Source organism: Periplaneta americana, chromosome 5, assembly GCF_040183065.1.
Source record: "Periplaneta americana isolate PAMFEO1 chromosome 5, P.americana_PAMFEO1_priV1, whole genome shotgun sequence".
NCBI classification, from domain to species: Eukaryota; Metazoa; Arthropoda; class Insecta; order Blattodea; family Blattidae; genus Periplaneta; species Periplaneta americana.
Genome location: NC_091121.1, coordinates 184788728 through 184814314, shown reverse-complemented (window position 1 = coordinate 184814314; position 25587 = coordinate 184788728). Strand labels below are relative to the sequence as shown.

The window sequence follows — 25587 nt, the reverse complement described above, 5'->3', positions numbered from 1 at the left end:
ACTGCAATAGCGCAGTGAACAAAATCTTTGTTACAATACAACATCTTCCAATTATATTATACCATAAGAATTACATTTATCCCTGGTATAATTTCATGATAAATTTAAAATAAAAATATCACGAAATTAGCCGAGTCTGTCCTACAAAACATCTACAATCTCTGTAAACAAAACTTAATTTCAATTTAACTTAAAGACAGGCAACCAAATTGGAAAACAATCACTTCAGGAGTAAGGCAGGATTATAGATTTTCATTTCTGTTCTTCACCACTTACATGAATAGTATCATCAAATAATTCAGGGAAGCAAGACATGGCTAGAAATATAAATGTAGATACTTTGATTTGTTGATGACCTCTAATTCTACTTGCCACAACGGAAGATGATTTACAGCGTTCGACATAAAACTTAAAATTAATGGCATAAAGGTATTCCATTGACATTTCCTCTGGAATAAATTAAAATATTGTATTTCGTGGTGAAGAACCGATATCTAGTAAAACCTGTCTGGATAAGAAAGTTTTGGGAAAAGTAAATCCTTTTCAGTATCCTCGAGAATTGCATATTTCAGAAAAAATGGAAGTACATAATACATAATAAATAATGTTTTGGGCAACACAAACTGGGTTTTGGAACCATCTTTAACTAATAAACATAGATATTTGCGTTTTTTTTTAATTAGCAAGACCTGTTCTTTGCTATGGGAGCAAAATGAGAACTTCATTTTCTATATACACTTTCAACACTTACATAATCACTGATTAACTTTGTAATTTCTTTACTGACATAATATGAGGAAATTTACCTGGCTGACTGGTTTCGGAGTGATATTCCTCATTGTCCGAAGCCTTGTGAAGGTCCCGTGCTATCTTCTGGTTTCCTGTTGTGGTGGGATGTATTCACGATTGTGTCGAGAAGGTTGTGTGTTTTGAAATTCAGTTGAGTGTTCAGGATGTGCTGGGAGTGTGTTTTTGTAAGTTTGTAAATTTCATATTGTTCTGGAGTGTCAAGTTTCTGTTTTTTGACTGGAAGTGTAGTATTTTCATGTCAGTGTCTATGTTGTTGTAGTTGTAATTGGACTTTGTGATATGGTACGATATATGATATGATTTATGATATACTCGTATGATATGATATATAATATATGATATGATATGATATATAATATATGATATGATATGATATATGATATGATGATATGATATGATATATGATATATGATATATGATATGATATGATATGATATATGATATATGATATGATATGATATGATATGATATGATATGATATGATATGATATGATATGATATGATATGATATATGATATGATATGAAATATATTATATATGATATGAACCCTATAGATTAAAAATCTCCTATATTCATTTTCAGAAATTAAAAAATTTTTACAGTAACTGGTGTCAAATAGAGGGCGTTTTCAACCTAACAGTGATTTTTAACAAACCTTTTACTTTAAATTTAGTGGCTTCTTGTATTAAAGCTAGGCCTATATAAATCATTAGAATTCATTCTTTGCTAGCAATATCTGGGAATAACTCAATTATGAACAAAATATGGTCTTTACGTGGTTTCGACTCTAGAGAATTCATATATATGATATGTTATATGATTATAATATGATATGATATATGATATACGATACGATATATGATATATCTGTTCCACCAGCTTACATCAGTCGTGATGGGCCCTCACATTTCTGCATACAGTGCCATCACTCCCTTGGATACATATGCTGCTTACGTTTTTTTAAACCTCCGGCTATTACATATAAATGACTATGATCACTTTTCTACTTTTCTACCACTTGTCTCACCTTTATTTCCCCTCCCTTCTTTTTGTACTTACTCCAGTTCCCTTTTATCTATCTTATTCTTTCTAATCTCATTTCACTAAACAATCACTTCCCTCAATTCCGTATTCATTGTTCCCAACATTGTTTACATTAAGGTATATGTACACCCACAAAACGCAAAAAAAATGATGAAAAATTGCAATTTTCAAAATATAACAATTTTAATAGAGAATTTTCTCCTCTTTAATTTGATATAAGAATTTTCGATTTACGCCTTATGGTTTTTCAGGTAAGTCCCATTTTCCAAAATGCTGCGTCATCAGCCACGGTCACTTACTTTTGGAGTGATCTTCGTAGCAGTCAATGCCCTTCCAGCATTGCTTGTAAAATAAACTTCTTTCTAGTCCCGAAATACATGCACAGATATCTGGGCATGATCATTAGATTGAAAAAACTTTTTTACATAATGAAGTAATTTATAATCTTTTACTGTTAGTCATAAAACTATAAATGTATGTGTCAATGATGTTGTACGTCATTTTAATAAGTGTCCAGAAGTAGAAATTACAATTTTGAGAAGGATGGGCATAAACCCTGGGACAAACACCATCGCAGGATTTGTTGCATCAATGGAAATAGGGACAAAAATGCAAAAATACATTCAACACCTGAAGTTAAAACAAGGCGGAGGTATTTGAGAGGCATAAAGAAGCTGAAACTGGACCTACATGAAGCTGCTTAAGGGGTGACATATGATGATGCAGTCTTCTAGGCTCTGAAAGTTTGTGGCTCATTTCCTGTAAATAGTAATTTTAGAATATTTAATTCTTTCAAACATGATAGCTCAGTCAAATATGGTGATACCAAGAAGATATTGGTGTCATTGGAATGTCCCCCAGTGCCTAACAATGAGTAAAATAACATTAATGTAGTTAATAATTATCTATGGATTTTTTACATGATTTATGCAACATAAAATATTATTGTAAGTTACATATATGGTAATATTTAATTAATGTAAATAAAAATAAAAAAATAGCTCTATTTCAGGCACTAAAGAAAAGTTTTAGCTATAAAACAGTGAAAAAACTGTGGCTCTATCTTAAAAACTGCATGAGCTATCATGTTTCAAGTTGCATGTCAAAAATTATAAACAAAATAATTTTTAAAAACAATTTAGACATAATTTCAAGGAATCTGTTCACTTCATTCTCTTTCTGGTACTATCCTAAATTGTATAAAAATGTTACAGAGCAAAATTGTACAAAACAAAATTTTTTGTATGTAAAGGTGTGCATATACCTTAAGTTGAACTCTTCCGTAGTTGTCATCCTAATCATTCACTTGAATCACTAACGTTCACTGACCACTTATCCCAACTAATCTAATCTGTATATTTTCCGACGATCTAGTTTCTACATTTTCATTACATTTCCACTCCCACTTTATTATATTTGGATCTCTACTTACGTCGTTACTTCCTGGCTATTACTCTCTGTTCAGCTGGTGGTCCGAAGCATGTTCTATAGAATCTACATCCGGTGAGAAAAAAGGGGTTATTCCAGCGGTCTGAATTCATTCATTCATGTACCTATGGCCAGACAATGTCATCTTGAAAAATGAACTCTAAAATGTTCCCGATAGGGGCTGGCAATACTCTGCACATTATATATGAACTATTATTTTAGTAAGGATTAACTACATTAAGATATGACTTGACACTTGCAAATAGTCAATTTTGCCATTTTAAAAATTTGATATCTTTTTGGGCTCTATTTCTTGAGATTTATAATTATGTTTGTTTTATGAACCTCTGACAAACACTTTTCCATAAATAAACATTTTAGTACAACGCTGTAGATTTAGAGCGGCCAAGAATGTACATTTCCTACACATTTATATTTCTTTCCAAATAATTTTTAAAGACGTTTTTCTGTTTACCTCAAAACCAGTTGCTGCTCTCGTGTTGTTTTACAAAAATTCGATCCAATTAATGTATATTGTTACAGGATACATTGTTAACAGAACTGATTTTTTTTTTCACTGTAGTCAGCTTACTTTTTACAAATGTTAGGTGTGTAAAAATTAAGAAAATATATACAGGTCAAATTCTACGGGTGAGTTTTAAATATCGAGTAGGCCTAATACTTTAATAGTTATTGTAATAGAAGTTCGTAAAGATTCTCTCTTTGGCATGATTGCAAAGTTTGAGAAACGTGGCTACTGGATGATTATAAAAAAAATCACTTTCTACCAAAGCACGTTCTACGTAGAGACAGAGAATGAGCTACGAATTGATCAGTCCAGCAAGTGCACGAAGAATCACTCGCTGTAGTTTTAATTCCAAGTACCTCTCCCAGCCTCCTTTACCTCTTCAGCCAGGGAGCGTCAAGTGACTACACTCTCGTGCGTACGTACAAACCCTCAAGCCCTGACGTACGGCTGCGGGCAAGGGTAGCTGCTTCCACAGTGGCGGAGCTAAGAACTTGTATGTGAACCAAATTTGTGATAAGAATGTAAATTAATTTCAGCTTTTAATTGAAGCACGCTTTCACTGTTAATTGCACTATACTGAAAAACAGTAATCTATACAATTTTGTACAGTTAACTATATACGAAACAAATTTTTGCATGTTTGCACAATAATGAAACAAAACAAAATATACACTTTTATACAGATTAATATACTGCTTGTCTTCTTCTCATTGCTATACAATTCAATTAACAAAATAAAACAACAGTACAAACGTTGTCATTCAAATACAATTCTCTAATAATAGTACTTTTTCTTAAACATCAGAGATCCGCTGCGATTTTTGCAGTTTTCTGTTAGTAAGCAGCTATTTAATTCTCGGAGCTATTGTTTTAGTACCAGCCAATCGCAAACATGCTTTCAATTGTTCATCACTTAGTTGTTTCTGTGACGTGACTTTGTAAACTTCATTAAACAAAACAGTGTTTCGCATACGTAGGTTGTCCCGAACATTTACAACGTTCTTGCAGCAAGATTGTACTGTTTAGGAAACCTTTCTCGTGGAAAACAAGTATAGAAATGGTTAATACTTTTTGTTTTGATACTTATCCTTTAGCTCAATATCGCTTTGTAAATCAATATTTCTAATTGTAGTTCAGCAGGAATATCCAGGACACTCACTGAAAAAGATATTGCAAATATCTTAAATTGTTGTTCAAGATCTCTAATATCCTCAAATCCACGTTCGAAACTTCGCACAATTGTTGCATTATTCTTATATATTCTTTCATGTCCAAGGCTTCTAACAGGCTTCCCATGTACATCCATAAATAAGGCAGTTTCATTTCTAAGTGCGAGAAAACGTTCCAGAATTTTTCGACTTCACCACCTTACCTCGGTATGGTAGAGTAAATCCCCATACTGTTAATACCATCAAGCAGTGCCCTGAAGTCCCTGTGATTAAGTCCTTTAGACCTTATGAAATTAATTGTTCGCATAACAACATCCATTACATTGCTAAGGTTCATGTTTTAGCACATAAATATTCCTGGTGCAAAGTGCAGTGCACCGGTGCCCCCAAGCGACCTCGATAGGCTCCACCACTGACAGACTGCAGTGTACAAGTGTACTGCCCGCAGTGGAAGCCGTAAGCAGGCCTGTACGCCCTCTCGCGATCTTGACTCGACTTGGCGGAGCCTGTCTTAATCTGTCTCTCGGGTGTAATCATGTCCATTCGAGTTTTGGTCACCGCTACCCTAGATCCTGTCTACCTTGTACACCCGCACGCCTGCTACTGTTAATACAGGGTGTCCAGATGAAACCTTTAAAACTTCAGATGTAAATAACAAATTATGGAGATATGATACCTGGATACAGTTTTCTACCAGTAGCGGTTCGCCGTAAAAAATAGGTGAAGTGCTGTTCACATACCAAATGCATGAACAGTTTTACCAATATAATGAGGGGGCCTACAATTCCTAAACTACGTACAATTTTAATAGTTCTACAACACATGCAAACAGGAAAACTAATTTATTTCAGGACACACCCAATTTCTTGCATGCCAAGTCAATCATCGTATCCTTTAGTGATGTGGCATTCCGAGTGAAATTTTCAATATTTTCAAACAGAAAAGCTTCTTTCATCGGAAGAATTTTTTTAAGTCATTTTATACAACTTCTCTATTTTCTTATCACTTTTTAAAACAAAGAACAAATGGAACTATAGGTCGTCCAGAATTTAAAACATTTCTTATCCTCATATTTAAGTGTATATAACGGCATTTCTAATAAATTACAAACCGTGTCATTTTCGGGGTACATATTTCGCACTCATTTATCAATATTTTCTGTGTAGGCCTACTAAATAATAGGTTAATATACTTTATACGTAGGCCTACACACTATTAAATCACACGCACGCCTTAAGCTTTCAAATACAAGATCTGGAACAAAACTGGCAAGTTCATGAGCTCATGAGAAGATATAATACATGCCGCGGAAAACAACTCTTAAACTTTGCGAATGTATGTGGGATGTATTCCTGACTATTACACTCTTACTACGTCATACTACTTTTGACCAATAAAACGATACGAAAGGACGTATTTCAACCAATCATGGCTGCTTATCGCACAATTTTATCGCGTCCCTAGCATTTGTTTAATTTTATTGCGTCCCTAGCATTTGTTTAATTTTATCGCGTCCCTAGCATTTGTTTGTTTGTTTGCCAACATTTGAAACTGCGCTGGTCTGGACGTCAAAAATATATATAAAATTACAAACCACTCCAGTCGATGCACAGCAGTTTCAAATATGACTCGCATTGGCATTCAAGAACAAGAATTAATAAAAATCACTGATCATACCTATGCATCTTCTGAAATCCGATTTACAAATAAATGAAGAGCACCATTCGAAAATCCTGAATAAGTTGAATACACCATGTAGGCCTAAATCAAGTTGATTTAGGCCTACATGGTGCATAATAGAAGTGGAACTCGTTGATTTAATCAACGAGTTCCACTTCTATTATGCACACGTCCAATATAACATCAATTGAACCACCAACCACATTCAAATTTGAAAATTGTACATTCAATAATTATTCCTTTTAAAATTATTCATTCGGAAATTCTGAATAAGTTGAATACACCATGTAGGCCTAAATCAACGAGTTCCACTTCTATTACGCACACGTCCAATATAACATCAATTGAACCACCAACCACATTCAAATTTGAAAATTGTACATTCAGTAATTATTCCTTTTAAAATTATTCATGTTTATTTTTTATGTCATCGTCGTTAATTAAAACTTTTCTAACACTTGTGTATATTAGTTAGGTTATGTTATAGCTTCTGCTCTGAGAGGATAAAAAGAACTTCCGCTATATGATATTATGGATAGTCACGTATCAGAGATTGTTTAATATTAAGATTTATTGAATAGTAATCATTACAGTGTCTGTATAAAGACACTACTGCCATCTAGCATGCATCTAGCGTAATATTTGTAATGTTGAGATGGTACAATAATACATTTGAAGACAGTTGTATTTTCGTAAGTCAATTAATATTTTATTGTATTGGAGTACTTCGTTACTTCTAATCTTTATATACTTTCTTCTAATCGTGTAATAGTCAATTTAATCTCACTCGAGTTTTGATTTTCTCTAGATAAATCAAAACGTCTAGTGAGATTACTGTTGATAAAATAACATATAGCCAGCAATATTTACCACTGCAGGGTGGTTGCTTGGATACAAGGAATTATGATACTATTCACGAGTCAGGTAGTACGTACATACTGTAAAATTTCGCAGTCCTTGAACAATAGCCCCCGGCCTTGGAGACCAGCTTCAACTCTTCACTATTATTAGTACCGTTAGATCTGCAAACTGGTTACTCCACCTACAACAAGTCTGACAGTTCTCAGAAACGCACTTCACTCATACAATCTTTCTTCAGTGCGTGACGTCACATTACCATGGAAACCAAGTGCTGTATGAGAATGGGAGCCCAAATAATTTCACCTCTACAGTTTTTTAAGTTCTAATAGACACCGCTCGGCGCTTGTAACTGTTGACATTATTCTATTCAGCGGACAGTTACAGGTAGAGATGGGGGAAATAATTTAAATACCGATATATTGATATTGCAATATATTGCAAACCTAATTTCGATAAACGATATATATTGCAGAAAATATATCGGATATCGAAACGATTCGATATATCGCTATCCCGTAAGCAAATTAATAGATAGGCCTACTAATGCAATTATATTTGTGGGCGTACATTTATTACAATAAACTTAAATTTTAATAGCCTATTCCTTATTAGAAACATCATACATTCAAAAGATTAAATTTAAAATTGAAACGATAAACAATACATTTTTAATATCATAATTTTATTATTATGTAGTTCCTGACCTAAGTCAAAATTATGGTGGAGGTAAGATGAGCTTAAATGATACAATGGGAAAGTGTTAAGTGAACTCTATATGGGTCAGAATTTGACAATGAAACTCTCATTCATTCATAGTGTTCTGCCCAAAGGAGGTCTTTCACTGCAAACCCAGCATTCTCCAGTCTTTCCTATTTTCTGCCTTCCTCTTTGTCTCCTCATGTGATCCATATATCTTAATGTCGTCTATCGTCTGATATCTTCTTCTGCCCCGAACTCTTCTCCCGTTCACCATTCCTTCTAGTACATCCATTCAGTAGACAGTTTCTTCTCAGTCAATTCCTTTTCCTCTTCCTGATCAGTTTCAGCATCATTTTTTCTTCATCCACTCTTTCCAACACAGCTTCGTTTCTTACTCTGTCTGTCCACTTCACACGCTTCAGCCTTCTCCATATCCACATTCCAAATGCTTCTACAAATGCTTGCTTTTTAGTAATGTCCATATTTCTGCCCCATGCACTGCTACACTCCACACAAAGCACTTCACTAGTCCCTTCCTTAGTTCTTTCTCCAGAGGTCCGCAGAAGATGCTCCTTTTTCTATTAAAAGCTTCCTTTGCCATTGCTTTTCTCCTTTTGACTTCCTGGCAGCAGCTCATGTTACTGCTTATAGTACATCCCGAATATTTGAAGCTGTCAACTTGCTCTACTGCCTCATTTAGAATTCACAAGTCCACCTTCTTTACTTTTCTTCCTATGACCATGGTTTGCGTCTTGTTGGTAATTATCTTCATTCCATATTGCTGTCATTTAGCTCCGTAACATATCCTTTAGTATTATCTAACAACGCCATATCAGCAAATCTTAAACATTTTATTCTTCTTCCTTCTACTATCACTCCTCCCATGTTCTAAATCCTCCAAGTAGATGTTAAACAGGGTACGTGATAAAGGGCATCCTCGTCGTACTCTTCTCCCTATTTCACTTGCTTCTGACATTTCTTCTCCTTTGACTCGTTTCATTTGTAGGTTACTGAAAAACCTTCTCTCTTTCCAATCCACTCCAAATTTCTTTAGGATCCCTATCAGTTTTTTTCCAATCCACGATGCAATTATTCTAATTTTATATAGGATTCAATCGAGGATACAAACATAATGCCCTTTTCTAGATAATCATTTTAAAATCTATGTAAACAGTACTTGTATTCATTTTTAAATGTAAGTAAACAGTAGGCCTACTCAGAATGTTACAAGTTTTAACAAACTTCACAATAATTGTGATTTGATACAAACCTTCTATAGTAAGTTCCCATTGCAAGTTATTGTTACACTCCAACATTCAAAATCTCAATGGTGGTAGTGATGATGATAATGATGATGATGATAATGATGATGGTGATTATGGGGATAAAATTTTTATGTACTAAAATATAGGCTATAATAATAAAACAATGTCAGTACTAGGTTGTGCATGGAAATCCTAGGTGTAAACAAATCTCAAACCAGTATTACATCCTTGTTTCTCTTTCCATTTAAAAACACAGCAATAAAAGTTTTGAAGTCAAACGATTCCTTTTCAGAGTGGCAGTTTCTCCTGCCTTGGAGGAATTACTAAATCAGTAGTAGATAAATCTCCCGTCTGAGTGTCACGTTCGCACACGTTGGATTTTAAATTTGGTACTGCATATTAAATAGTTTGAATTAGAATTCTAGACCAGCCAACCAGAGAAAGGCCTTGATTGAATTGGATATTTCAAGGTTCCACAATTATGCAACTACCCACTTTCATTAACGCCATCTCTCAGGGAATTATCGGAGTTAACCAGTGTGGATTTTGTTGTTCATAATAATTCCACAAAAACAGAAACAAATATAAAAAAAACCGATAAATTTATGAGAAAACCGATATATTATACGATATATTGAATCAAAATTTCGATATTGATATATCGATACATCAAAACGAAAACGTCGGTATTTCGTAAAAACAGATATATCGTTCCCATCTCTAGTTACAGGTACTATTTATACAACTAAACACTGTTCAAAAAGATTGAAAAGAAAACTTTTTTATTATAGAAATACGGTACCGGTAATAACTAGAATTAATTATTAATACAGCCGCCCCTGTTTTCTACAAAACTGTCCAAGTTTTTATGGGAATTTTGTTTGATTGCTGAAGTGAGTTTTTTTGGTTGCAGATGAGAATTTTGGTGAAACCTGACAGTGAATGAGATGTGGATGCCTCAGGAGATGGCACAATGTGTATCATGATTTATGGAGACCTAGTAAGTCCATTTGTCAGTTCCGCCAGGGAATTGAACTTGCTATATTTGTGGAAAATTGATAGTTTTCACAGAAACAAATTTTTTTTTTTTCCCCCCAAATGTTTAACATCCTTTTACTCGGTAACTATTGCGAGTAGGATCGTGATTTTTGTCCATATCGATAGAAAATCTAATAAAGAATAATTTATCCCTATGGCGTATTTCAATAGCGTGGACGGTTTTCGTACAAATTTAATTTTAAAACCACTCATTTCAAGCGACTGAATGATGCAAGCAGATTGCAACGTCGTATAGAGACAGAGGCTCGCGTACAGAGACAGACCAGAGTTCGTTGACCTCTTACGTCTTTATTACGAGAAGAAAGACGACTATGTTAGCGGCGATGTTGCCAGAGTACTCCGATTTCCAACTTAATTTTTTTATTAACCATGCATTTAATTACGAAACGTAATACATATACTCGTAGGTTTTCCTTTAAGTGCACCCTATCGTCCCTTTCAATCCGCATGGTTGTTTCACTTCCGTCCCGTATGCACAGCCCTAGATAGAGCAATAACCATTAGAAAATGAATGAATGAATGAATGAATGAATGAATGAATGAATAAATAAACAAATAAGTAAATAAGCAAACAAACAAATAAATAATTAATTAAATAATTTTAAATAAATAATAATTAAATAAATAAGTCATTAATTAAATAAATAAATGTCATTAAATAAATGAATACTTATTTAAATAAATGAATTAAATAATTAGATTAATTGACCTGGTTGGCGAGTTGGTATAGCGCTGGCCTTCTATGCCCAAGGTTGCGGGTTCGATCCCGGGCCAGGTCGATGTTAGTAGTGTTAGTAGATTTACTGGCATGTAAAAGAACTCCTGCGGGACAAAATTCCGGCACATCCGGCGACGCTGATATAACCTCTGCAGTTGCGAGCGTCGTTAAATAAAACATAATATAACATAATTAGATTAATAAGTAATTAATTATATAATTAAATAAATAAATAAATAAAACAATTAAATAAATGAATTATTTAAATAAATAAACAATTAATGAAATAAATAGTTTAGTAAATAATTAAGCAAATAAATAATTAAGTAAATAAATTATTTAAAAATAAATAAATAATAAAAATAAAAATAAATAAGTAAATAAATAATTAAATAAATGAATAATTATTTAAATGAACAATTAAATAATTAGTTTAATAAGTAATTAATTCAATAATTAAATAAATAATTATGTGAATAATGAACTAAGTAAATAAATGATTAATAATAAACAATTAAATAAATGAATAATTATTTAAATAAATAAACAATTGAATCGGTCGGAGCTAAAAGGAACTAAGTCAAAATATGCAGTTTTGTGTTATGCAACAAAAAGAACAACGGATGTCATGCGTATTGAACGGTGGAAGAAGGAAATTAAGACTTTTAAATATGCTTTTGTCTTATATAACATAAACATATATATATACATTTGTGTTATTAGTGGAATGTTTTTTGCGTCTACTGAAAAGTTGTGAAAAGTGACTTAGTTCCTTTTAGCTCCGACTGATTCAATTAGTTATAATTATTTTAATAAATAATTAATTAAATAATTAAATAAATAACTCAGTAAAATTATTTAAAATAAATAAAAAATTGAATAAATAAAGCAAGCAAATAAATAAATAAAAATAGCCAATGAAAACTAGGACGAGTTAAGATCGCAATAAATGCTGAGCTATACAGCAGAAACGTGGGAAACTGAAGTCGTGGAAGGTACCTTAACAATATTTTGGCTAGAAGCTTTTGATCGAAGGAACATAAATGCTCAATCTCCAGCAGATCATGCAACGTATCGTAGATAAAACTACTGTGGAAATAGACTTTCCCTACTAAAGCTCTTCTTTTCACCAAGCAGTTCTTAGTCCACCAGGCCTCGTTAATGCCGCTCCATCATCTCGTAGTCTTTGGATATTCTTTGTAGTTTAGAAAAGGCATTAACATTTTAATGTAATTTCTCTTCGCTTTATTTGTTAAGTGAAATTAGAATAAAGGTGAATGTTTCAGCTTGTTAGCATTGCAATTAACTGATCTGCTGTAGATCTCTGTCAATCTTGCAAATGCTAAAACAAATGACAAGGCACCATTATGTGATCTGAAAAGTTTATTTCTTTCTCCCTGATTATGTAGTATAAACATTTTCTGTTTTCACATCTGTAACTTTAACCTAAGTCATTTACATTAAACATACGCATTTAGTGTCAAAATGATCTTTTATATATTTACATATTAATACACAACTTTTATTTTCAAAACACTGGAGATACATTTTTATTAATTGAAATATCACAGCTAAATTTGTCTTCTTTCTCCATATTCACAAAGAAGTCTGTCAGTTCAAGAAAACAAGGTTTTATTAGAAAGTAGAAATTATTAAGTTCATTATAACTTTATATCTTGTTCATTATAAAAACGAAAGTTTCTGTTTTAAATATTCCCATCTGAAGTATAATTATTCACTTTCGTATCCAGCTCACAATTTATTCTACTAATAATTTCCTCGCATAGTTTCTCTGACTAAGTTTTAAAGCTATACGTAGAACCACAATTAGTCACCAACTTCCATATCAAAAGCCAATACTGATTATGGTTTTCTGATTGAGTTCTGTAACAAGATATTTTTGCTTCAGTATGATTCCTCGAAGTTTAAACCGAAGTAGGCCATGTCATATGTTTCCATATTACTGCAAAATCAATTTTGCAATATCAGTCATTTCTGAATGCACCTAGTGATCCACCTCTAATAATCCAACTTCCTCATCCTCGAAGATCATCTTATGCCAGAAAAATTTAAGTTCATTTCATAACAACATTTGTTCTATTTTATTTCTTAGAGCAGATATTATATTAATGCAATTTTAACAGGAAGTTACGATTAAATGATTTAGAAAAATTTGGAAAAATATTTGGCCGGTTTTTCCAAGTATTGTTAGAAAATTGAACGACTTTTAAACTCTAAATAGTTTGTTAATTAATGTTTGGTTTAACAGCTTGTTAACAGTTTGTTAATTTTAAATGTAGGATTTCGGGCAGTTAACTCGTTTAACAGTTAGTTAAATATGGCCGATGTCTCCACAGCTGTTCGAACAGAAGTTGCGAAATTAATATTTTGTCTCTCTCTGTAGGGAATGACTGGTAATATAACATTTAAAAAATACTTTGGACTGTTTAAATACATCAGTGTTAGTTTATTTCTTTCGTATTTCGTATCCATAATAGCAATGAGGAAATATAACCTTACTTTGTAATTATTATTCAGCACGTCACCTACAACTTTCATTTGTCAACTGTTTGTTTATGGAGCGTGGCCTACTATAACAGGTTGTCATTTTATGCAAGTTTCATGACTCACTATATAATATAAAATTTAAAGATTAATTTTAGCCAATCAAAAATTGTCTTACATGTGTAGAATCATTACCAACTGCTGTTGAGTAGTTAAAATAGTGCTAACAGACGTTATAGTTAAGTGTTGGTTATCTTAAACAAAAATTATGTTGAACAAATGGAAAATACATTAACAAAGCGTTAAAAATAAACAGACTGTTAATTTAACATTCGTTAAGCGAAATTAAACATTACTTGGACAAACTGGCCAATTATTTTCAGAATTCGCAATTTGGCGTACGATATCCATATCAAAGTACCCAATGAGAAGAAGATAGAAAAGATTTCTTGAAGCACAAAACAACGGTTAACAATTACATTATTGTAATTTAGTCTTCTTTCTAAATATGTATCGAGTAGTCATCTGTGAAAACAATGATAAAACTTCTATATGTATGTTTTAAAAGATATTTCCACACACCATAAATTCGTATATAAAGGGATGACACAAAAGGCAGAGTTGATAACCTATTCAGGTGACCAACTTCTTGTGGCTTGTTCGAATCCTTTACTTTTCTATCTACTTCCAGTAACGTTGTTATTGGATTCTGCAAGAGGATTGCCATCTTCTTCATCGGCGGACTGTTGGCTTGTTTCTGTAACCTCGCCCATCAGTGCTTTGTACTTCTTTGCAATGGAGTCCCAGTCAGTGACGTTTTCAATTCTATTCATACTGTTACTGAAGCTCAGTTGTGAGCCCAAGGGACTTAAATGGACCACACTGAGAGCGACGGAGTCTGTAAAGAGAAAATAAATTCGTTAGTATTAATATACAGTTCTGTACCCTCATTACAAATTTATAATTAAACAATACGACATAAGAATGTAACACAATACCTGCAGTGGGTAATATCTCAACATTGTCACAATTTGTCTAAAATGTGAGAAAAAATATTATTTCGTGTTATTTCTTAAGTCTTTATCAACAGTAATCTCACTAGAGGTTATGATTTATCTAGAGAAAATCAAAACTCGAGTGGGATTTAATTGACTATTACACGATTAGAAGAAAGTATATAAAGATTAGAAGTAACGAAGTACTCCAATATAATAAAATATTAATTGGCTTATGAAAATACAACTGTCTTCAAATGAATTATTGTACCATCCCAACATTACACTAGATGGTAGTAGTGTTTTATGATTATGTTTTCTCAGGACCTCCTATATAGGAGGTCCTAGTTTTCTTGTTATCAGTTGTGCCAACTATGGAATCTTCATTGAACTCTGTGGACGTTTACTAGTCAAGAAGGCTTTGTTAATTCAGTTTTATTTTTATTAAAACATTTGCATTCCACTTCAATCATCCGGATCCCAGTAATCAACGTCACTTCACAGATGATTTTCAATAAATCTTAGTATTAAACAATCTCTGATACGTGACTATCCATAATATCATATAGCAGAAGCTATAACAAACATAACCTAAATAATATAAACAAGTGTTAGAAAAGTTTTAATTAGGGATGATTATATAAACAAGAAACGTTATAATTAACGATGATGAAATAAAAATGAACATGAATAATTAAAAAAAAAACAATTATTGAAAGTACAATTTTCAAATTCGAATGTTTTAGTGGTTGGTGGTTCAGTTGATGTTATATTGGAAGTGTGCGTAAAAGAAGTGAACTCGTTGATGTACATGGTGTATCCCTCAACTTATTCAGGATTTCCGAATGGTGCTCTTCATATATGACCAGTGATCTTTATTAATTCTTGTTCTTGAATGCCAATGCGAGTCATATTTGAAAGTGCTGTGCATCGACTGGAGTGGTTTGTAATTTTCTGTTTTTTGACGTCCAGACCAGTGCAGTTTGAAATGTTGGCAAACAAAGAAACAAATGCTAGGGTAGTGATAAAAAATAAACAAATGCTAGGGACGCGATAAAATTGTGCAATAAGCAGCCATGATCGGTTGAAAGACGTCCTTTCGTACCGTTTTATTGAGCAAAAGTACTGGGTGTTCATTTCAAAGTGTGTCATGACGTCACTGTTGTTGGGTCACCGATTTGAAGCGAGTTTCAGTTTATACGTTAGAGAAGTTGCCTATTATTTAAGGCGTTCTTCAATCTGAACTTGAGAACGTGTACGGTATAACTTGAACGTCGTAGCAACAGATGGCGGTCTGTACTGTCTGTGTGCTACCATAATCTCTTTCGAACTGTGTTTTGCGCCGGCAAGTCGTACGCAGGGTATTTGTTATCATCGGTTGCGTACGGTAACATTCCACAACACAAATCAAATGCTCCGTGTCCATGTTGACCGTCGAAGTTAATGTCAACAAATACGTAAGTAATCGTCTTAACCCTCTCCCCATATCCCGACAGTACGTATTTCCAAACAGTTCACATTCCTGCCACTACCGGCGTTACCGTACGTATCGGCACGTACTCTTCAGAATGAACGCCGTACTTGCTAGCCAACTTCTCTGCCTCTTATATTATACACCTGAGCTGCGGAAGTGTAGGAAGATTGAATTCTCTAGGCTCATCAGCTAGCCACATGACGGCATGCAGCGAGCCAAGACACATTTTGAACTGAACACCCAGTAGTGTGACGTAGTAAAAGTGTAATAGCCATTGAAATATTAATTAATTCCAAATTACGCATATGATGACAGACAAGACGCAAAATATTTTGACGTTTATTTGATCGGATAAGTAAACTGTAAAAATGTTCTTTCTTTTTATGGAATGTAATATTTTTACTGGTTATTTTATGGTCCTTTATCAACTGTTCTGGTTATCCAGCGTCTGAGTGAGATGACGGTGATAATGCTAGTCAGGGTCCAGCGTCGAAAGTTACCCAGCATTTCTCTTAACGAGTTTAAGAAAACCCCGGAAATACCTCAACCAAGTAACTTGCCCCAACCAGGATTTGAACCCGAGCCCACTGTCAGAGATGCTAACCATTGTTCCACAGCGGTGAACGTGGAATTGAATAATAAGTTATACTAATCATTAATCACAATCGGCAAAGTGGCTAAGTGCTACACACTGGACTTATAAACGAGGGGACCCCGAGTTCAAATCTTGCTCTTATGAATTTATAACATATGTTGGGCAAGCCCATAGGGTTTTCTCCGGATAATCTGGATCCCCTGTGGCATTCCAACAATTCCCTATCAGTATCGTTAATTATAAGTGCAGTTCATAGAGTCTGAGCGAATGATTACAAGTTATAAATTAAATTTTAATATAATAAACAAGTTACTGTAAGTAATTTCATATTTTGTTATTTCTTACGTATCGGTTATGATCTATTCTTCAAACGTGCAAACTATTAAAAACGAGAAGCGAGAAATTAAGGAGTGAGGTACACCATTAGCCTGCAAAAATACAGTGAAATTCATTTTTTTTTATATCTCAGCTACTGCAAAAGATAAATGAACAAAACTTATTATGCTTAATATACATACATCAGGCTTTATAAAACACTATTCGAAATATTAAAATAGCTAATAATTACCTGTGAAAATAATATAAGATATATATTTTTTTACAACCGTAAAGCATTTACATAATACAATATACAATTAATTAAATAACTGCATGATTCTTTTACTCAAATGTTTTAAAGACCTACATCAACAACATGTTCTAGGATCTTTTACCTACTCCTTCAGGAAATATATTTTCCTTAATAAAAGTTTTTAGAAAATTTAATATTGAATGTAATGATTAAGAAAAAAAATATATTTCTTGAAGAAATAGGCAAAAGATCCTAGACTATGTTGTTGATGTAGGTCCTTAAAATATTCCAGTAAAAGAATCATGCAGATATTTAATTAATTGTGTATTTTATTACGTAAATGTTTCATGTTTATAAAAAAATATGCGAGTTTGATATTATTTTTACAGGTAATTATTATTAGCTATTTTAATATTCTGAATATTGTTTTATAAAGTGTAATGTGTGTATATTAGGCATGAAAGGTTTTGTTCATTTAGCTTTTATAGTAGATATATAAAAAAAATGAATTTCTCTAAATTTTTGCAGGCCAATGATTTTCCTCCCTCCTTAAAAGTGACGAAAGTTCTAAAATAAGTAAACATATTCGTTAATTAATTTCATTTAATGCGATCGACTTCAAAATAATAAAAGGCAATTGCGTAGTAGATTCTATTTTGTTTCTGATAATATATTGTAATTGCTGGCTCCGAATTTCATCTTCATTTCTTTTCAATCTAGTAATCGAAGTAGGCCATGATTAATAAATTTGTAAAACTTACATAGCACATTACAATGTAACATAACCTATAATGATAAAATCACTACGTATAAAATTAAACAAATTGTGACAATTGAGACGAATTTAGAGATATTCCACTCAATATATATTGTGTTTCATTGAGTATTTTAAAATTATTCTTAACGAGACAGAGATAATAGAACAAGTGGAAGAAATTTGTGTAGTTGAAGACAGAATTTAGCAAAGAGGCAGTTACTGAGAACAGTAACATTATAGGCAAAGACTGATTCTGGAAGTCACAGAACCAGCAGAGGAAGAAGAAATGTGCTGAAGACAAAGTTGAAAGAGAAGAAAAATGATCCTGCCAATCACAGAATCAACAGAGAAATCAGAATAATTGTGCTGAAGACAAAAAATGATGATGAACTGTTGAAAAAGGAGAATATTGTGCTCTTAAGAAAAGAGTTAAGAAGTACAGTAGAAGAAATAGTATCGTCTGGAAAATCTTTTGTTGACAGGTTAGACGAGAGAGTAGAGAGAAGAAGATGAGGTCTATAGAGGCATTATCCCACCAGTAAGAGTCTGAGGAAAACCACTAGAGGGCTCAGTCAGAATCCCCTCTCAGTGCCCGGTATTTCCTGGAGGTGACCTCCCAGTCGGCGCAATTCTCAATGCGCGTCACATTGTTGTTGAAACTGAGTTGTGAGCCCAGAGGACTAAGACGAACCACACTAAGAGTCGTGGAGTCTGTGGAAACAAATATCTTACATTATATTATCACTACTTCCTCTTCTGTGTGCCTCGTCATGGCAGTGTCCTGAAATCAATTCATATTATTAACACTTTCCAATTAGACTTTTTTTTTTCGTTGTTGGTAACTCTACAGCATCTATTAGATGCTTTATGGTTGTGCTAACAGATGGGGTTACTTGTCAACAATGTGACGCTGAAACCTGTGTTTAGGTTACTGCCCAGCGACAGTCCTGATGTATTTTTATATTTGTGATGATTGGTTAATTAATATTAACCCGGCACACTCACAATTATTTCCAGACTCTAGACACCAAGGAAATTCTTCTTCTTCAAGAAAAATTCACCGAGAGCCGAGTCCGGGAATTGAACCTGGGATCTCCTGATCTGGAAGCCAGCATGCTAACCAACAGACCAGACTTGTAAGTGAGGAATGAAAAGCATAATTTTAAAAATGAAGACTGAGGATAGTTAATAAAATCGCAGTTAAAAATTGTGGAAGCGTGAAATAAAAATATAGATTGCGTTATTTCTTAATCTTTGTGAAAACATTTTTAGGACATTTTATGGCAATGTAAGAGAGACAAGGGACGGAAAATTCTTCTCCTTCTCCCTCCATTTCCTCCTTATCTTTTATACGTTACCTTTTCATACTTCTCACCTTTCATTTCATTTCTTCTACCCTTCTTATTCCTCTTTCTCTGATAATCTTCATATTCTTAATTTTCTACTAATCATTCTCTTCATCTTTATTCTCTTTTCATGTCCTTAATTCTCCTCTCCTTCGTACTCATTCCTCTCCTTCTCTTCCTCAAGCTCTTTCTATCCTTTTCCTTCTTCACTCTCTTTCTCCTCCCAATTTCCATTAGACTTCTTTCCTCCAGTATTGATTTGTATTATCTTTCTCTTATTTTTGTTTTCTTCTTTTTCTTCAATTCTCCCTTACCCTTCACTCTCTCCCAATCGTCCTCTTTCTACTCTTCATCTCTTCTGTTTCCTTTTATTTCTTCTTCTTTTTGTTCTTGTCCCGTTCCTTTCAATTGGTCTAGACTTTGGCTACTGTTAGATTACTGGTATGTTACTACTACTGATTCTGTGCTTCTTATTCTTCCTGAAGTACATGTCTCTTTGCATTAATTCTGAAGATGCTAATATGACTGCTGAATTTTTTTAATCGTTCGTAAATCCCTTTTCTTACTGCTTCTTGGTTAGTCTACCTTCAGCCTTTACCAAATCGGCTTGAAGGTTATTTGTTTATGAAAAAAATATATAAAAAACAAAAAAAATAATGTGGTTTTATTAACTGTAACACTTGCAAGTAGTGTTTTATATTTATTACTATAGCAGAGTAAGATCAATTATTTCAATGATTAATTCTTAAATTAAATGATGAAATTTGTTATAGATCGAGAACTATTTTCATAAAATACTACATTATATTAATTCTCTTTGACAAATATACCATTCCTTTATCACTCACTAGGATGTCTGGCGAATAAAAATGAGATTTCGAAGATTCTGAACACATTTTCATAAAGACAATTCACCGAAATAATAAAGTGTAGCAACACTGAACTATTGTAATTTCGACTACACATACAATATACCTTCATGACATATTTCACATTATATTCCTTCATTCTTTTCTGTACTACTATTTTTCTAAACCAATTCTCTTACCTGTAAGTGTATTTCTCGGCATAATAAAATGTCTCATTTCTTTATTTGACGCTGGTGAGCTTCAATTGTATAAGATTGAATCTTTACATGACAAACTTGTTTCACTGTGATTTCAACTCCAGCTCAAAATATCTAATCCACGTTCCGTCAATAGCGACAATTCGAAAAAAAAATCTCGATCTTCAACGTCGAATGTTTGTTTCCGCAAGTTTGCAATGTTCAGGCGTTTCTGATTTTGCTCAACAGTCAAGCAGTGAGGGACCATTCGCCCAAAAATTTGTCTCTTCTTCAAATCATTTGTCAAAATACTGATTACTGAAGTTGGTGGAATCCTCGTAGCTTCTGAAAGTTCCTCACATATCGCTCGACGATCTTCTTAAAGAGCATCCGCCACCAGTTTCACACTTTGTTCACTTTTTTATGTTTTCGGCTTTCCTAGTTTATGCTGACACGACTATCACGCCCAACGAAAAACTGTACTACGATCCACTATAATTCGTCACAAACTCCGCTCAAAGCATTGTTGTTTTCTGTGGTGTTTTTTTTTCACGTAAAGAATCAATAATTGATCTTTGATCGTCAATTGTCACAGTGCCCGAGACACATGTAGGCTCCATTTCTAGCTCTCATTACCTAAACACGAAACGAACACAAGTCTTTCTTTCTTAAGCGTAGCCTTCAACTGCAGATGACGTAATTTTCATTGGTGTTGCGTCATCCACTTCACAGCTCTACCAACCTGTGCATTATTTATGAAATGTCCCTCGCATTAATCGTGTGAGTCCCTATTTTTTAACGATGTACCTACTCTACATTTGGAAATGTTTGAAAAAGAACGAAAGACAAATTTCGAGATTTTTTTTAACTTAAGAGTAATAGCTATTCAATTGGCAGAAGCAATGATGGTATCATACACCCATAAGCCTCCAAATATCCTTGGTGTTCCTTTGTCGTCTTCAGTGCTGGACATAGCTTTAAGTAGTGCTTAATCATTTATCCCTCCTGGGACGACACAACATGAAATTATTTCTAATTTCTTCAGTTATGTTATAAGTGTTGTATGCAAGCACATCGATCATGTTAGAAAGGTTTATGTTACTGGTAGATATGTTACTAAAATATGGAAATCAATACTTGTAACATCATTCATTCACCCTAATCCTTCGATTATGATGAAAAGTACCGGTAAGTATAATAAAATAAGTGGTCGAAATGAGAATAGTTCAACATTTTAAGAATTTGTAAATTATTTTTTTATAAAGATGCACAGAAATTGTTAACAAAAGTAGGAAAACAGATAAAGTTTGTATTACTAATAAAGATCTTTAAATTTCTGTTCATATAAAGTTGCATTATACAGTTTTGGAAACATTTCATGTAGACAGCAAGTTTTTAAAGTCTGGAAAGAATTAATAACACATATATTACAAATCTATAAAGCACTAAGAATAAATTACTTACATGAACTGATATTGAAAATCTATTTCTGACGCGAAAATTTACGTACTTCTTCCAATTTAATTATTTAAAACGAAATTGCAATTTTCATGTGAAAGGTTGATTAATTTTAAAAGCGAAAAATATTCCAAGAATTTCACAAAAAAAAAAAAAAAAAACGAACAAATGTAATGTCTGTACTCTTATTTTTTATTAATTTGAAGATATTAATTTAGAAATTACGTATAAATTTTGATTTTCAATATCACTTACATGAAACTTTTATTTCATGAAAACAAACTTCCTAAAATGCTATAATTAATTGAATGTAGCATGGAAAGAAGAAAGATGAAAGTAGAAAGACGAAAGACAGCATAAGAAGATAACATGTTATAAATTAGCATAAAAAAGATAGAATGTAGAAGAAGGTTGTGATGGAATAAATGAAAATACTGTTAAAGAATATGAAGAAGGTCGACAAACTTGTCTTAGAGAAGAAATTATTAATATATATTTTCACTAAAGTTCAAATTGTGTCTATCAGGCTAAAAAAAAAAAAAAAAAACATTTACGTTCGTCACAACATAATATTGTAATGTATATTGAAATCTTAACCTTTTCGTAAATGTAGATATTTTTGTACTGTAAAGTGTAATTATACTTGTATTACAAGCTGAACCTATTTTAACTCAATTCAAGATTAAACTGCTTAACTTAGATGATAAATAGTACCAAATTGTTACTCAATTTATTACCGTAAGTACCTATATAGTAAATCAACTTCAATTTTGTAACTTGGATCAAACATTAATTAGGTTATTCTTTCGTGATGTTATAAATTGTTTGAATATTTAAGAGTTAACAAACGTACAAAAATCCTACTGGCCTAGACTTTCTTCCATAATAAAATATAGCCTATCGCTATATAGGGTGTAAACAATATAAGCTTCTAAAATTATACAGGGTGCTAAAAAGTATCCAATGTTTTAGGAGGTGATAGTATGCATCAAAACAAGAAAAAATGTCTAACAAACATGGGCCCTACAACACATACTTTCTGAGATCTAAACACGTGTTCGTAGGAGGTGCTCAATGTGACGTCCATTTATGGCAATGCATTTTCTGCCCTACAATACAGCAGGCTATCAGATAATCATACTATATACTGATACGTCAAGGAATACTGATACGTCAAGGAATACTAATACGTCAAGGAATACTGAAAAGAAAAGTTTGGTTGCGGATATGAGCGGGGTTCAGCAGAGATGGTGTTGTGAATTTTCGTAATCAGCATGTGTGGGCTGATGAAAATCCCCATGCAGTTGAAGAAACAAAAGGCATCAGCACCGATTCTCAATCAACGTATGGGCAGCGTTCTTGGCGATAGATTAAGGGCCATACGTGCTACCACAGAGATTAACTGGGGCTCGTTATCAGGACTTTCTTATTAACACATTGCCTATCTTGCTGGAGTACGTGCCATGTTAGCAAAGACTACAGATGTGGTTCATGCATGATGGCACACCAACACATTTTTTCGGCAATAAGCGTGAACACCTGACGCTGACTTTCAGGACCGCTGGATTGGTTGAGGAGGCCCCACACCTTGGCCTGCTCGTTCCCCAAACCTAAATCCCCTAGAGTTTTGGTTATCAAGAACAACCAGATCAATTTCAAAGAGTGCGTGATTCCTTACGTCGAAGGGCAGAGGAACGCATTGCCATGAATGGACGTCACATTGAGCACCTCCTATGAACAAGTGTTCAGATCTCATAAAGTATGTGTTGTAAGACTCATGTTTATTAGACTTTTTTGTGGTTTTGATGCATACTAGCACCTCCTATAATATTGGATACTTTTTAACACCCTATATAGGTCTTCTGAAATTTAATTGTATCGTATGATATTATTTTTAATTTGTAAAATATCATGTTTTTAAGATTGATAGTAGTTTAATTATTTGTTTAGATTTCAACGGAACGTATATGTTATTGACAATGACCTTGCATCCAACACCCAACACATACCAATACACAACAAAGTAACAAACGACTGCTTCAGCGTACATAACGGGCAAAGCATCCCAAATAATGACTGTCTATTCTCTTTTCCAAAAACGTTAGACTCACAAAATATATTTTTTCTGGGGAAACCATGACAGTTACAGAAAAACAATATTTGACTTTACTAATGCTCTACCACATGCATGGGCACAATTTTCGGTTACGTGAGGCACTCGATTTGAAATAGCTTGTTTACTAGGAGAGGAGACTGCAGAGTAGGATGGGAAATATAAACTGCTGTGACCTGCGTCACCTTATCGTAATCGCTAAGGCGGTCAGTGGCGAATTATTAGGAAAGCGCTTGGTTGACGTGAGAGACTCGAAAACTTTTATTCAATTTGGCAAATTAATTCGGCAGATTTAATCATAAACCTCTTTACCATTTATCCATCATTGAATTGATTTAAATCACAGGCGAGAAATTGCGTAACTAGCCAGTAATATTCCATCACGTTGTCTACGTTTATTTTCTTGAATATTCTGGCGCTTATCAAGATTACTTAATAGATTTGCACGTTCTCGACCTAAAATAATTTCAGAAAATCATATTTCGTTTTCTACGCACATTTAATTTTTTTTTATAAATTTCTTTTGGAAATAATACGTACAAACAACATTTAATTCCTTGTACCTTTTAATGCAGCGTGTTTAAGGTATAATGTCGTATTTAGTATACTATGCAAATGTTAAGATCATAAATTTTCTTCGGAATAGTACGAAAAATAACATTTAATTTGTCTTACCTTCTAATTCAGCATGTTCTTTATGAGATAAGGAGTAATGTCGTTGTATATTAAATTTATTAATGCCTAATAGGATTTTCGAGCATAACATACGTCGTATGTTCTCCCCTTCTAAACAGCAAAAAAACTCTTCCTCCCATTTCTCATGAAATAATCGATTTGTAACGCGTACACACTGCTTTGATAATGCCATTATGCCACCACTGATATTGCTTATGAAACTGACATAGAACCTGCCCACGCCTAGGAGCTGCGTGAGGGAGGGACGGGGACTGTGGAGATGATGTCACTCAGAGCGATAAGCTCTGTGAAGGTCAGTGAGGCATTATTTCTCAAGTGAGACACGATTCCCATCCATGCTCTACCACCAGGATTTTCTCGGCAGTCTACATCGTTTACACCCTGTATAGCCAGCAAAAGAACAAGTTCAATCCAGATGTCTCCTCAATAAACCATTACGGATTCTTAAAATGATTCAATTGATATGACTTAGTAATAAATCATTAGGTACTGGTAACCAGTTTCACCCGAACTATTTTGTATACATTCATTAGCTAGAATTACATTGTACTTCAAATTTTAGAACTGTACGAACTTGTTATGTACTGGTATTAAAAATACTGTTGTATATGAACGTGAAAACTGTTAAAGAAGATAAACATTAATTATACTACTTCTAGGATATACAATTAAACAAGTACAATAATTACATGTATCAAAGTAATTCTTTTTAAACAAACTTACATACTGGTGCTAGACCAACAAATATACTTTATCTTGTGATGAGTTA

General features: G+C 33.3%; 1 protein-coding gene and 1 long non-coding RNA gene across 2 annotated transcripts in view; one reads left to right on the top strand and one right to left on the bottom strand.

Moving 5' to 3' along the window:
* Positions 1 to 847: 847 nt before the first annotated feature.
* On the top strand, positions 848 to 19870 carry LOC138700321 (uncharacterized). The gene is made up of 3 exons (XR_011332327.1): positions 848 to 974; positions 10400 to 10486; positions 19178 to 19870. It is a non-coding gene; the product is annotated as an uncharacterized lncRNA (long non-coding RNA).
* nompC (no mechanoreceptor potential C) overlaps positions 12617 to 25587 on the bottom strand; it is a 358845-nt gene continuing 345874 nt past the window's right edge. Inside the window, exon 26 of the mRNA XM_069826862.1 lies at positions 12617 to 14666. Within this exon, the coding sequence (XP_069682963.1) occupies positions 14446 to 14666 (221 nt within the window). The 3' untranslated portion in view covers positions 12617 to 14445. The remainder of the gene's footprint in view (positions 14667 to 25587) is intronic.